The sequence below is a fragment of the Leucoraja erinacea genome, chromosome 10, assembly GCF_028641065.1.
Source record: "Leucoraja erinacea ecotype New England chromosome 10, Leri_hhj_1, whole genome shotgun sequence".
NCBI classification, from domain to species: Eukaryota; Metazoa; Chordata; class Chondrichthyes; order Rajiformes; family Rajidae; genus Leucoraja; species Leucoraja erinaceus.
Window position 1 is genome coordinate 30,262,387 of NC_073386.1, and position 15,957 is coordinate 30,278,343.

At 41.0% G+C, this 15,957-nt stretch overlaps 1 protein-coding gene across 1 annotated transcript in view; it reads left to right on the plus strand.

Annotated features, from left to right (window-relative positions):
- The window catches only part of frem1b (Fras1 related extracellular matrix 1b), a 147,191-nt gene extending 133,463 nt beyond the window's left edge, over positions 1 to 13,728 (plus strand). Inside the window, 5 exon segments of the mRNA XM_055641852.1 lie at positions 355 to 653; positions 1,426 to 1,587; positions 5,274 to 5,389; positions 11,151 to 11,236; positions 13,152 to 13,728. Of these exon segments, the coding sequence (XP_055497827.1) occupies positions 355 to 653; positions 1,426 to 1,587; positions 5,274 to 5,389; positions 11,151 to 11,236; positions 13,152 to 13,360 (872 nt within the window). The 3' untranslated portion in view covers positions 13,361 to 13,728.
- The last annotated feature ends 2,229 nt before the right edge of the window (positions 13,729 to 15,957 follow it).

Consider the following 15,957-nt stretch of genomic DNA (forward strand, 5'->3'; position numbering starts at 1 on the left):
ATCTTGTGGATAAACAAAATGCCATGGAGATTATGGAGGTGAGTCAATCAGTGCAGGATACCCAGGCACTCACTATATCTTGCAGCCACAGTATTTATTTGGCTGGTTCAGTCAAGCTCAATGTGAGCCCCCTTTCCCTTCCCTGAAATGTTGATGGTGGGAGAATTCGGAGATGGAAATACCACTAATAATCCATAGAAGGTGGCTCGAACATCATTCTTGATGGAGATAATGATGTCTGAGGTTTTCTGGCAAAATATTACCTGCCACTTGCTTCATTTGTTGAGCAGTTGTGAATGGAATGGCATGGCTTTATAGATTTGATGATCACATTTTTCAGTTGTCTTTCTGCAGGAAACTGTAATGCAAATGATTTCAGAGGTGGCAAAAATACTTTTGACAGTGAAGTGGATGGTATTGTTGGCAAAGTGCCAAAGGCATCTCCCGAGCCACATACCAATGAAAAAATCATATTCAATCTGGAAGAAAGGTCATTTACCCAGCTTGAACCACACTTGGAGCACAATAATTCCCCTCCTAGAGGTGATGTCCCTCAGACCAACCATTTCTTGGACCATCGTGAAACGATCCCAGATGATATTTATCCAGCGGTTCCTCGGACACAAATTCAGGCTATTGGAGGCAGCAGAATGGTATGTTCAGATTGACGATTCCATATTAAAACCATAAGAGTTGCCATTGATTGTTTCTTTTGATTTGAAATAAAAATTAGATAATCTCTGAACTATCTTAAAATAGGACCAAACTTTCAAACTGTGTTTAATCCAAGAGCAACTTTTATTTAAATCATTGAGTAATTCTGATTTTAAACTGATTAAATTAACAAGACTTTTTACAGATTTCCTTTTCACAATTACAAAAGGAAAACCAAGAGACTGTGAGGATACGAAATAATATTTTCTTAACATATTTGTTCTTTTACAATATTTAAAAAATAAATAATGACAGAAAATAGTAATGATACTCGGGAGGTCAGTTAGCACCAGTGGAGAGAAACAGTGTTAACTTTTCAGGCTGTAGAGCCAAAACATCATCTGTCCATTCTCTTCACAGATTCTGCCTGACCCACTGAGCTCCATCAGCACTTTGTGTTTTACTCAAAATTCCAGCATTGCGGTTTCTTGTATTTTTAACTTCTCAGATGAGTGACCTTCTATTAAAAGTTCTGATGAAAGGTGATTTTTGCAGAATGTTAACTCCATTTCACCTACACTAATGCTGCCTGGCCCATTGAGAATCCCCGGCATTTTGTGTTTTTACTTCAGTTCCAGCTAGTGTATTGCTTTTTAATTAATGCATTCTTAAAACAAATTAACATTTCAAAAAACTCACATCAGTACTGAGATCAGAAAAAAAAGATGAGTAAACTGAAGAAAATAATCAGTGTTCTCTGCTATTTTATAGTACCATGGGATGGTACCAAAAAACATTGACGAAGATTTTACTACCTCCTCACGACTCAGTGGATGGCAGTGGCCTTTGCTTCCCGTTCAGAGACATGACCTGCTCCAAAAAGACGTCCCGTTTGTAGCCGAAAATACACATTCATTCAGCAACATTAATCAGGTAGATGTTTTCCTTCAGTACAACAGCGGAGTATGAGGTTATACACTGATTCATATGGATCTCTCGAGTTATCCTTCATCATTGTTTCTGTTAGCGGACGTGTTAAGGCATTTGCCAGATATACAGATTCTTCTGGGCCACTCCCATGTAAGTCCTTGTACTGTGACTGAGAAACTCAGGCTTCCAAATTTGCATGTAACAAAATTGTTTACTTATGTTTTACAAGCAATTCACTCATTTTATAATGTGGTTATGTTTGTAATGCAGCAAATATTCCAGCACCCACTACTCTCTGTGTATATAAACTTGCCCCTCACATCTCCATTAAATTTTTCCCCTCTCATAGCTTGCCTTCTAGTGTTAGACATTTCCACTCTGATAAAAAGGTTCAGATTGTTTACCCTATCTAACCCTTTCATAATTTTATATAGTCATAGAGTTATATCATGTGTCCATACAGTGTGGAAACAGGCCCTTCGGCCCAACTTGCTCACACTGACCAACAATGTCCCAGCTACACTAGTCCCACTTGCTTGCGCTTGGTCCATATCCCTCCAAACCTGTCCTATCCATGTACCTATCTAACTGCTTCTTAAACAATGGGATAGTCCCAGCCTCAATTACCTCTTCTGGCAGCTTGTCCATACACCCACCACCCTTTATGTGAAAATGTTACCCCTCGGATTCCTATTAAATCTTTTCCTTGAACCTTGAACCTGTGTCCTTGGTCCCCGATTTCCCTACTCTGGGCAAAAGACTTTGTGCATCATCACGATTTATTCCTCTCATGATTTTGTACACCTTGATAAGATCACCTCTCATCCTCCTGAGCTCCATGGAATAGAGACCCAGCCTACTGAACCTCTCCCTATAGCTTGCACCCTCTAGTCCTCATAAATCTTTTCTGAACCCTTTCAAGCTTGACAATATCTTTCCTATAACATGGTGCCCATAACTGAACACAATATTCTAAATGCGGTTTCACCGATGTTTTATACATCTACAACATGACCTCCCAACTTCTATACTCAATACTCTGACTGATGAAGGCCAAAGTGCCAAAAGCCTTTTTGACAAAAACTTGCGACTCGATCTTCAAGGAACTATGCACCTGTACTCTTAGATCCCTCTGCTCTACAACACTACCCAGAGGCCTACCATTTGCTGTATAGGTCCTGCCCTTGTTCGACATCCCAAAATGCAACACCTCACACTTATTTGTATTAAATTCCATCACCCATTCCTCTGCCCACCTGGCCAATCGATCCAGATCCTGCTGCAATCTTTCACAACCATCTTCACTATCTACAAAACCACTCACTTTTGTATCATCAGCAAACTTGCTCATCTTGCACTGTATGTTCTCATCCAAATCATTGATATAGATGACAAACAGTAACGAGCCTAGCACCGAACTCTGAGGCATACCTCCAGTCACAGTCCTCCAGTCTGAGAAGCAACCTTCCACCATCACCCTCTGCTTCCTTCCATGGAGCCAATTCGCTACCCATTCAGCTATCTCTCCTTGGATCCCATGCAATCTACCCTTCCAGCGCAGCCTATAATGCAGAACGTTGTTGAATGCCTTAATGAAGTCCATGTACCCAACACCTACATCTCTGCCCTTATCGACCTTTTTGATCACGTATTCAAAAATATCAATCAGATTTGTGAGACCCGATCTTCCACATACAAAACCATGCTGACTATCTCTTATCAGTCCTTGCCCATCCAAATGCCCGTATAACCTATCCCTCAGAATACTCTCTAGTAACTTTCCAACTACAGATGTTAAGCTCACCGGATTATAGTTCCCAGCATTTTCCCTGCAGCCCTTCTTGAAAAGAGGCACAACATTTGCCACCCTCCAATCTTCCGGCACCTCTCCTGTATTTAAGGATGACTCGTAAATTTCAACCAGGGCTCCCCCAATTTTCTCTCTAGTCTCCTGCAATGTCCTCGGACATATCTGATCAGGCTCTGGAGATTTTTCTACCTTCATATACGACAGTACCTTCAGTACTTCTTCAACGGTAACACTGACTGCTCTCAATACACTTCCATTGACTGCCCCAAGTTCCTCCATCCTACTGTCTTTCTCCTCGGTAAATACAGAGGAGAAATACTCATTGAGGACCTTTCCCCTCTCCCTTGGCTCCACACAGAGGTGACCGCTTTGATTCCTGAGAGGTCCCATTCTCTCTCTAGTTACCATTTTCCCCCTTATTTATTTATAAAATACATATATTTCTATTAGATCTCTCCTCAGCCTCTAACGCTCCAGAGAAAATTAGATCCAAGATTACACAACCTCTCCTTGCAGCTGAAACCTTCTCCTTGATACCTTCTAATCCAAGCAGCACCCGGTTAACTTCCCACACCAAAGCCTCCACATTTTTCCTGCAATGTGACAACCAGAACTGCACGCAATACTCCAAATACAGCCTAACCAAAGCCCTAGAGAGATGTATGATGGCTTCCTGACTCTTATATTGTATGCAAGCAATGAAGGCAAGCAGGTGTCTTCATTGCTTAGGCTTTCTTTTTCACCCTATCTACTTATGCTGCAACCTTCATAGTGAGCTATGAACCTGGACTCCAAGATCCCTCTGCACATTAATGCTGTTAAGGGCCTTGCTATTAACCATATAGTCTTTCCTTACATTGAACCTCCCAAAGTGCAACACCTCATATTTACTTGGGTTATATTCCATCCACCATTTCTCTGCCCATTTCTGCAGCTGATCTATATCCCACCATAATTGTCCGGCAGCATTCCTCACTGTCTGCAACTTCTTGGTGTGGTCAGCAAACTTACTCACCAACCCATCTACATTTACATCTAGGTTATTTATATATATCCCAAACAACAGTAAGAGAGAAGCAATGATTAGTCAGTTGGTTAAAAGTTATGGCTTTGCTATGGAGGAAGAAAGGTGCAGTGATATTGTGTTTTTTTTAATTTTATAGAATCTGCCAAGAATAAATATTTTACAGCATTTGCCCTCCTTTTCTCATCAAGCCTCAAACAACAATGGAATGCCAATGATCAGTCTGAAGAAGGGTCTCAACCCAAAAAGTCACCCATTCCTTCTCTTCAGTGATGCTGCCTGTCCCATTGAGTTACTCCAGCATTTTGTGTCTATCTTCATTTTTAAACCAGCATCTGCAGTTCCTTCCTATACATAATGGCAATGGTGCTATCAGCCCTCTATATCTCTGAATGGTGATGTTCCTCTTGCATGTGCATGGAGATTCAGTGTTAGTAAACAACACAACCACAGAGGGCATTACAACTGGATCTAATTATATTCACATCTGATGGCCAAGCAGTCACAGTTTCTCATAAGGACCACTGGATAGTGATCAGGATATGATTTGATCAATTATTATTTTTATTTTGCTTTGGAGGAACCTTATGAATAATTGCTGTACTTTATTCTTGTGCGCTTGTTGAAATGCACCAACTCAGAACAGAAGACAGGTTTGAAGCTTGGCAAAGCTTATTTGTTCCTGAACTGTGTTCCGACGAACCTGAGCGGCAACAATTTTTTTAACGTATAAATTTGTAGTTTTGGTCTAAATCTAAATTCAGGAGAGGTTTCTGGTCATTTGTATCCTCAAACTATAACATATTCGGAACAAATGCCATGTTATGGAGCAATTATGATTTTATGCATTTACAGGACAATCAACAAATGGAATGTCCTACAGGCTGGACCCTTCACAAGAAACACTGTTATCTTCTGAATCCTGGGAGAAATGAAACCTGGGAAGGAGCTGAAATGGCCTGTCGGCAAAAGTGAGCAACTTTAATCAATTGCCAAATAGACTTCCATTTCAAAATCAACAAGGCAGAAAGCAATATGAATTCCAAGCACAGTTTTTATGGAAAATAATGGGCAATGCGTTTTAACATACCTATAGCAATAATTGTTACACCATAAGGGTTTCAGCTCCAAACCTCCATAATCAGGGAATCATGTTGCTTTTCCTATAAAGTAGATTTGGTTACTAGCTCATGTTTAGTAATTATACGATAAGCTTTTTTTAAAAAAAAATTTATTTTATTTTTATTAGCAGTACAGTAAATTACATTAATACATCGCATATATCTTATTACATTATGTTGTACCACTTCATTTTTTGAGCTTTAAAAAAGATAGAAATAAAAGAAGTAAGGAAAATAAGCAAGTCGAGAAAGTGCAGGAAAGTGTTGGGAGAAGAGAACCCCTTAGGGAAGGAATTAGAGAAGGAAGTAAAGAAAAGAAATAAGACCCTAGAAAGAAAAGAAAAAAAAGAAGAAAGGAAAATCAATCGCTCTATTGTAACACAAAACTCCGCAAAAAAGAATATAACAACCGTGTTTTTATTAAAAGTTTATTTTATACCCCCCGTTACCAGATCCTGGTAGCCTTTCTGTTTTAACTTATTATTGCACCTTATGCTTGTAATAGTTCCATAAATGCAGACCACGTCTTTTGGAAGTGATCTGCTTTGCCTGCTAGGAGGAGTCTCATCTCTTCCAAGTGTAGTGTTTCGAACATGTTTGAAATCCACATTTTTATTGGTGGTATTGGAGCATTTTTCCAAAATTTGAGTACAGGTGCACAACCTTTTATCCGAAGATCCAAATAACGAAAACCTCCGAATAGCGGACATTTTTTCAGTCCTTGAAGAAAGGTCCTTGAAAACGTTCACCGAGGGCGGCCTGCAGAGGTGACAGCGGAACCTCCGGTCGGTCCTCGAAGAAAGGGGAACTAAATCCCCATTCATAAAAGAGAAGGTGAGGGTATATTGCGCGGGAGGGTTAATAATTGACAATCTGCTGCTGCCTGCCCGCTGAGTTAAAAAGTTCCCACGGTAGACTCACGATACACAGTCTTGCGTGGGAACTTTTTAACTCAGCGGGCAGGGAGCAGCAGATTGTCGCTCCCTTCAGTTTCACCCCACCTACACCCCTCTGCTTCCCGGCCATGTGTGTGACCCCTTCCCTCCCCTCTCCAGCTCCCCGCCCATTGCACCGGCGTGGGGGCTTTGCACTGTCTTCAAGTCGGCGATGCCAGCATACAGTGCCGGTCACCGGACACGTCAGGACCAACGGGACACCGACCCCCAGGCCCACTGCAAGCACGGAGATCCCAGAGACCCACAGCCAGCAGCAGCCCAGCCCGTTCCAACTCCAGAGGAAAACTGCTAACTAGCGAAAGACATCAGGACCACCAGAAGCCGTTCCCCGATGGGCCGCAACGGTGACAAGTGGCAGTTCGCCCACAGCCCGAGCTGCGCCCCCTCATCGGGACACCGACCACGGAGATCCCAGATCAGCAACTCCAGCCCAGCCCCGCTCCAACTCCAGAGGAACACGCTCCCCGTAGGGGCAGAAGCTGATGGCGTGCAAGGTACTTCTTGTTCTTGGGGTCGCGCAGCTCGGGCTGTGGGCGAACTGCCACTTGTCGTCGTAGCGGCCCATCGGGGAGCGGATTCCTATGGAGTTGGAGGGCCCCCTGCTATCCCAGGGACAGGGAGACAGGACGTTCACCGAGGGCGGCCCGCAGAGGTGACAGCGGAACCTCCGGTCGGTCCTCGATGAAAGGGGAACTAAATCCCCATTCATAAAAGAGAAGGTGAGGGTACATTGCGCGGGAGAGTAGGAATCCCAAGACAAAGGTGAGTGAGTGTTCACCGAGGGTGGCCCGTAGAGGTGACAGCGGAACCTCCGGTCGGTCCTGGAAGAAAGGGGAACTAAATCCCCTTCATAAAAGAGAAGTGGAGGGTATATTGCCCGGGAGGGTATATCGCCTACCTGGAAGAAACCGGACATTTTTTCCAGGATGTCGTCTGCACACCAAAGCTCACGTTTGGCGCCAAAAGCACGTCGCCTCTGCTGCACACGGATATAAGAGTGTGAAAATGTCACCTTAGGCCGCCTAAGGGCATGTAGCCCCGCTAGGGTGACATGAGTGCAAGAGGTGATTCAATGCTGCGGTCACATTTACAAATTCAGGAATTCATTCAACACACTGCATTTCATACAGACATTTATTCTGCAAGAAAAAACTACATTGAAGACTCAAACTCGCGACCGAGGAACTGCCGGGATCAAGGCGCAAACTCGCGACCTTGCGGATATGAGCCGAGCACTCTACCACTGAGCCAGCCATTAAAATCTACGCTAAAAAATTTCCATTCCGAAGACTGACAAATTCCGAATTACGAAAAGTGTCTGGTCCCAAGGCTGTCGGATAAAAGGTTGTGCACCTGTATAAGCTTTTTTCCCATTATTAGCCCGTAATTAAGTAAGTTCTTTTGAAACATATTTAATTCTGGGTTACCTTCCGACATTCCAAAAATGATCCATTCTACTTTGGGTAGTAATATGATAAGCTTCTAAAAGTATTTCAAATCATTCGTTTTTACAGAGAGAATTATTTTCATTTAAAATAAAGTTAATTTTCTTAATGAACACAAGCCTTAAATACTAGCTAACCTCAATGATAGTTACAGAAGTTCCTGCAATGGAGGTATGATTGCCAACTAAAGACTGGTTACAGGAATGTCATGGTTAGGCTGAAGAATTGTTTCGGCCCTAAACGTCGCCTATTTCCATCGCTCTATAGATGCTGCCTCGCCTGCTGAGTTTCTCCAGCATTTTTGTCTACTTTCTAAAAGTAATATGGGTTTAAGTAATTTCAAGAAAAAAGTGTATTTCATTAAAAATGCAGCTAACTCTCCCAAAGGTTATTATTTTTTAAATAAAACTCCGTCTATTTTTTCAAATCTGTGACATATGTTTATTTTATGATCACATGTTTACTTTTAAAGAAATTATCTTTCTTACTTTCTGAACTTTCTAGATGTAAGGATCTGTCAAATAACTATAACTAATTTCCTTAGGTTAAAGATGTTCTATAACTCCAAATTTTGTTTAAAAGACAAAATCTGCCATGATCTTGGATACCACCATTGTCTGAACCACACAAAATCAAACACAAGATAAGATAAACCCTAAGGCATTAACTACGTGGAACCAGATTTGAATTTTTAAGACTGCTAGAGTGCAGACTAGGAAATATTACACAAGGTTTGAGTTCTCACTATTTTGAAGGTAAAGCAAAATGCTGAAGTAACTCAGCAGGACAGGCAGCATCTCGAGAGAGAAGGAATGGGTGGCGTTTCAGGTCGAGACCCATCTTCAGACTGATGACAAGGGAATGGGCGGGATGGAGATAGAATGTAATCGGAGACGGTAAGACTGGTGGGAGAACTGGGAAGGGGGTGGGGATAGAAAGAGGGAAAGCAAGGGCTACTTGAAGTTAAATAAGTCAATGTTCATACTGCTGGGGTGTAAGCTACCCAAGCAAAATATCCCCCATCTTCTCCCTTTCTGCTTTCCGCAGAGACCGTTCCCTCCGTAACTCCATGGTCAATTCGGCCCTTCCCACCCAAACCACCCCCTCCCCTGGTACTTTCCCTTGGAACCGCAGGAAATGCTACATTTGTCGCTTTACCTCCACCCTCGATTCCATCCAAGGCCCCAAGCAGTCTTTCCAGGTGAGGCAGAGGTTCACCTGCACCTCCTCCAACCTCATCTATTGCATCCGCTGTTCCAGGTGTCAACTGCTCTACATCGGTGAGACATTGGCAATCGCTTTGCCCAACACCTCTGCTCAGTTCGCAATAACCAACCTGATCTCCCGGTGGAACTTCACATTCCGAATCGGACCTTTCTGTCCTGGGCCTTCTCCATGGCCAGAGTGAGTCCCACTGCAAATTGGAGGTACAGCACCTCATATTTTGCTTGGGTAGTTTACACCCCAGCAGTATGAACATTGGCCTCCAATTTCATTGACCTCCAATTTCTTGCTTTCTCCCTGCTTCCCCTTCCCTTCCCAGCTCTCCCACAGCCTACTGTCTTCGCCTCTTCCTTTCTTTTTCCCACCCCCCCCCCCCCCCCTCCCCCGACATCAATCTGAAGAAGGGTCTCGACTCTAAACGTTGCCTATTCCGTCGCCCCATAGATGCTGCCTCATCCGCTGAGTTTCTCCAGCATTTTTGTCTACAAGCGAAATATGAGGTGCTTTTGCTCCAATTTGTGCTGGGCCTCACTCTGACAATGGAGGAGGCCCAGAACGGAAAGGTCACATTGGGAATGGGAGGGGAAGGTTAAAGTGCTGAGCAACTGGGAGATCAGGTGGATTAAGCAGAGGTGTTCAGCGAAATGATCGCTAAGCCTGCGCTTGGTCCCGCCGATATACGGGAACAGCGGATACAGTAGAGGAGATGTAAGTAAACTTCTGTGTCACCTGAAAAGACTGTCAGGGTCCTTGGATGGAGTCGCGGGGGGAGGTGAAGGGACAGGTATTGCATCTCATGTAGTTGCATAGGAAAGTACCTGGGGAGGTTGGGTGGGAAGGGACGAGTTGATCAGAAAGTCGCGGAGGGAATGGTCTCTGCGGAAAGCAGAAAGGGGTGGAGATGGGAAGATGTGGCCAGTGGTGGGATCCCATGGGAGGTGGCAAAAATGTTGGAGCATATAATCCTCCAACAATTCCCGCCCACTTTCCTGACATCAGTGAAGAAGTTGTCGACCCGAAACGTCACCCATTCCTTCTCTCCAGAGATGCTGCCTGTCCCGCTGAGTTACTCCAGCATTTTGTGTCTACATTCGATTTAAACCAGCATCTGCAGTTCTTTCCTTCTCACTACTTTGATATCCCAAAGAGGAATGCATTATGATAGATGTTCTGATCGCTATTGATTTCAGCAAAATAAAAGAATTTTAAATGTAGATAGGATATGTTAAACAGAGCAAAAAGACAGCTGTGATAACAAAGATAACGTGGAATAAGAGGAAACATTATTTGACATTGATTCTTTTTAGGTGGATGCAGTACTATGTGGCAGTCCATGCACAGTAGAAGCACTTTCTCCTGAGAGGCACTATTGTAGGTCACCACTTTAAGTGATAGGAACATAAAAGTTAAGGAGACAAAGAGTTCAACTGCTGTCTTTTTGGCTGAGGTTTAAACCAAAGCCCGATGTGCTCCCTCAGATGTATCATAATATTTGAAGTTGAAGGGTTTCTTCCTTGAGTACTGCCAATTATTATTTTTTACCTCATATAACATTATTAAAACAGATCATCTTGTCATGGTCACGTTTCTTATGACACACGGTGGTGGATGGAAATTGTTGCTGCAGCTCCTGTAAAAATACTTTAAAAGTATTTAACTGACTATAAATCACCTTTGCATGTGCTGACATCATCAAACGATGTAACTTAAAACTTGTCCATTGCTGCTGTGTAAATTAATATAGTATTCAGAACCAGCCAGAATGCAGCATAATCAAAATAGCTAAAATAAGAATTAAGTCCATAAACTGCAGCCAGGAGTCCTTTTTCTATTTACAGGTATTTTTAATAGTGTTTTGCTTCTAATGTTCTAACTGTTGTTTGTTCTTCTGCTCTGGTTATAAAATGAATTACAATGTGTTCAACTGGTATTTTCCACAAAAAGTTATAGACTTAAGTGTTTTACAGAGTGCTTCTCTGTACTTAGGTTTCATGCTAACTTGGTCAGTGTTCACTCCAGGAGAGAACAAAAATGGCTTTGGAACTTTGCGAGGAAGCAGCCATTCTGGATTGGTATGTATATGTGAAGAATTTCCTATGTAGAGATCTAATAACCAACAAGACTTTTCTCCAAAGAGAATAATAGCTATACCTTGAAAATATAGCATCTGAAAATTGTCAGTGGATTGGTATTTGACTTTAGCTTAAAATTATGTTAGCTTGGCTATCAAAATACAAAACACGTCCAGTGAAAACTATAAATTGAACATTAATTTCAACTGCATAATATACTGAAAAATAACACCTCTGATTTCATCTTTACTGGCATTAAACACATGCCTATGTATCAGTCACTCGTCATACTTGCCTCTCACCATACAATTTTGTGCTCATCTCCCACCATTCAATTCTGTTAACATACTGTATATATAACTGTATTTTGGACAATGAGTACAACTGATGATTGATATTTTTACAATGAACCAAAAGTGAATCTTTGTTCTAAATAGTTTCCTTAATATGTAATAGTGTAAATTTATGTTCCACTTAAAGTATGATATCATAATTTATCTGATAAAATTAAGTTCAATCATACATTACTCAACAAAGTTCAACATCTCCCTTACCAGCATAGCTATGTTACGGCCCTACAATGTTATTGGAATGCTCGGACAAAATTGGGGTTAAGTTGTCAACTGGAAAAGATTTAGATTTGGCTGTTTTGTCACGTTTCATAATCTGGTGTGTTGAACAGAATGAAACACCCCTTCACCCAACTGAATGCAGTCATGAAGTGGCATAGAAACATAGAAAATAGGTGCAGGAGTAGGCCATTTGGCCCTCCGATCCTGCACCACCATTCAATATGATAATGGCTGATCATCCAACTCAGTATCCTGTACCTGCCTTCTCTCCATACCCCCTGATCCCTTTAGCCACAAGGGCCACATCTAACTCCCTCTTAAATATAGCCAATGAACTGGCCTCAACTACATTCTGTGGCAGAGAATTCCAGACATTCACCACTCTCTGTGTGAAAAATGTTTTTCTCATCTCGGTCCTAAAAGATTTCCCCCTTATCCTTAAACTGTGACCTCTTGTTCTGGACTTCCCCAACATCGGGGATAATCTTCCTGCATCTAGCCTGTCCTGCACCACCCCTTAAGAATTTGGTAAGTTTCTATAAGATCCCCCCTCAATCTTCTAAATTCTAGCGAGTACAAGCCGAGTCTATCCTGTCTTTCTTCATATGAAAGTCCTGACATCCCAGGTTTATCAATGGACAGCAAAACTAATTACTATCATTTTTATTCGGTAATTGGCACTTGGTCACAACAGAAGTTGATGCTTAAGATGGAAGAATTGAAGAGGCTAGGTCACCTAACAACTTTGTTGATAACATTTTTAAACCCTCATCTTTGTTGATGCAGAAAACTGATTTGCACATCAGAGTTGCAGGCTTGTCCATTGGGATAATCCATTTATATTGATGATTTTTGAGGAACATTCTTATCCATGGTTATAAAATGGAATAAAGCAGATTGATGACCAAGGCACAACAATGTTTGTATCAAAATGCTAACACCTGTAACACAACCAGATCTATAAGTGTGTTTATTTACAGAGAGTGGCGAATCTCTGGAATTCTCTGCCACAGAAGGTATTTGAGGCCAGTTCATTGGCTATATTTAAGAGGGACTTTAATGTGGCCCTTGTGGCTAAAGGTATCAGGGGGTATGGAGAGAAGGCAGGTACAGGATACCGAGTTGGATGATCAGCCATGATCACATTGAATGGCGGTGCAGGCTTGAAGGGCCAAATGGCCTACTCCTGCACCTATTTTCTATGTTTCTATGTTCATATTTAACTAATCGACAAAGAAAGAATAACATGATAAGATTGTATGTTGGTGTGTTATATTTAGAATATAATGTGAATGACATTAAGATAGACTATATTGCTTTCCTTTAAAAAAAAATTGTTGCAGGTTTAACAGATGAGACTGGTTCTGGAAAATGGACATGGACAAATGGAAGGCCAGTATCTTTTACAAACTGGATGAAAAGAAATGTTTCGCCAGATAAAAATTTGCAAACAAACTGTGCTCTTGTCCAGGGCAAAGGTAAATGGGTGAGCAGGAAGTGCAATGAGGAACACGAGAGTTATATATGCTGCATTTCTCTGTCCAAAGTTTAAATTACGAATCTCAAAACAGGTCATGTTTTTGTGAATATCTCACCAAAACCCTGTAAAAAAAACAATATTCGGTGTCAGTATTTTCATATACAATTGGAAGTTGATATGTTTGTTCCCATTTAAAAAATAATAATTTTAAGACAAACATGGCAGAAACAAAAGACTATATTATTTCTGTTCACGCCACTGATGATTAAAAGTTGCATTTTGAATGTATTTCTTTTCCTTCTATTATTAATTGTAAAACCAGGTACGAGCCACAGAACAGGATGTGCTATGGAGGAATAATCCTAAAATATTTAAAGAATAAACCTAAAATGTAACTTTCAAGAGCAGGTAGAATATTAAATGGCAAACAATGGTAAAACAATTAATTGACTTGTGGCATGCCTCGTATCCCATTTAATCAATGGTGTTCTTTCAACTGTGTATGGTGGTAGAACCTCCCTGCATCATTCAATAATCACAATTCATCTTAGATTCAGTATAAAATCCTCATCATGCAGTTTTAGAGTCATAGAGCTATACAGCATTGAAACAAGCCACTTGGCCCAACTAGTCCAGGCTGACCAATTGCCTAACTGAGCTAGACCCACTAGCCTGCACCTGGTACATTTTGCTGCAATCCTTTCCTCTTCATGTACCTGCCCAAGTATCTTTGAAATGTCATGATTGTACACATCTCTTCCACTTCCTCTGACAGCTAATTCTGTATGCGGACCATACTCTGTGAAAGTATTGCTCGTCAGGACCTTTTTAAATCTTTCTCTCTCACCTTAGATATTTGCTCTCCAGTTTTAGACTTACCTTCCTTGGGGAAAAGATTGGCTATTCATCTTATCTATGCCCTGTGGATACAAGGAACTGCAAATGCAGGCTTACAAAAAAGGATACAAATTGCTGGAGTAACACAGCAGGTCAAGCAGCATCTCTGGAGAACCCTTCTCCTGACTGATTGTAGGAAGGGACGGAAGAAAGTTGGATGAGAGGAAGGGCAGGACAGAAGCTGGAAGGTAACAGGTTGACGCAGGTGAGGGGTGTAAGTTGTTAGACAGATTGTGGAAAAAGGTCAGATATGAAAAGACAGAAGATGTGAAGCAAAAGGGTTTAAAAGTTGTGAATTGTGATGCTGGAGGAAGGAATGTAGGTTGAAAGGGAGGGGGGGAGGGGACAAATATGTGCAAGTCCAAATGGGGATGAGGTGAGGCGGCGCAGTTTACGGTAGAAGAAGGGAGAGGGGAAGGGTTTTGTAGTTGCATAAAATCAGAGAATTCAATGCTTATATGAAGTATTGTTCCTCCAGTTTGCATGTGGCCTCATTCTGTTAATGGAGGGGGCCCAGATCAGAAAGATCAGCATAGGAATGGGAAGAGTCATTTATTTACAACATTCATTTATTCAGCAACTTTCAAACACATTCTCATATCTTAACCAATCGTTTCCCTAAAGTGTAAAATTAGTAACTGAAATGAGTGTAATATTTAATTTTTCGAAATGCCTATTCATTTACTTCCATTTTTTTTTAAATTTAATTCGGTATTGGGCCTAAATAAGCAATGTACAGCTTAACTATAGGGTGTAAAGAAACGTACATGCTGTGCTGGTTTGAAGCTGTGACCAAATCAGATTACCATACTTGGTACCATACCATAGATAAATGTAGCTGTGTGTGTTGACAAATACAAAACAAAATGCAGATTCTGGAAATCTAAAGTCAGGCTGCATCTATGTAAAGAAAAACAGTCAGCATTGATTCAGTTTGAAGACTCTTCATCTTTAAAATTTTTGTGATCTGAAACAATAACTCTTTCTCTTTCAAAGGATGCTGACAGACCTGCTGAGGTTTTCCAGTATTTTCTGATTTTTAAAAATTTTTGTGTATGCTATTCAATGCTTTGTATGGAACAGAATAATACTGCCGTGTTTTTTAAAAATCAGTGTCATAGATAAATCTATGCAATTTACAAATGTTTTATAAGCCCTTGTTATCTTTTAGGCTCAACAACATTGTCAGAGGCATTGTCAGATAGTAAACTATGTGACATCTGCTTATTCTACTCCACAGTGCAATTAAAGTTCTGTTAGATGAATAGATGTTGTTGCAGCCTGTTGTGTGATGTTTCTAGGCTCAGTGTATTAAATTAGATTTCAATCATATTTAAGAAAACATTACTTTTAATGCCATAAATTTTAAATGTTTGTGGAATTTATACTGTACTAAAAGATTAAACAATTTAAATGCTAAATTTCAAGACTGCTGTACTGTAAATCTATTGCTTTAAGGATGTGTTTTCCTGCCCTTGTCATTATGTTGAATATTTCTGGTTTCCTCCCTTTTTAATTTCTCATTCCACACCCAATCTGACCTTCTGGCTTTCTGAGGGATTTGCAAGTGCTTCTAAAGATCTCCAATCATCAGAGACACTTAGAAATAATTGGAATACATGTAAATTAAACAAAAAAATCAAAACCAAATTTACCTCCAATCCACATCAATGTAAAATGTTTAATTACTTTACATGTTCACTGGAATACTGTTGGCAACATTTACAAAAATGAGAACAGTTGGTAACCCCTTTCAAATAAACAGGGCTATG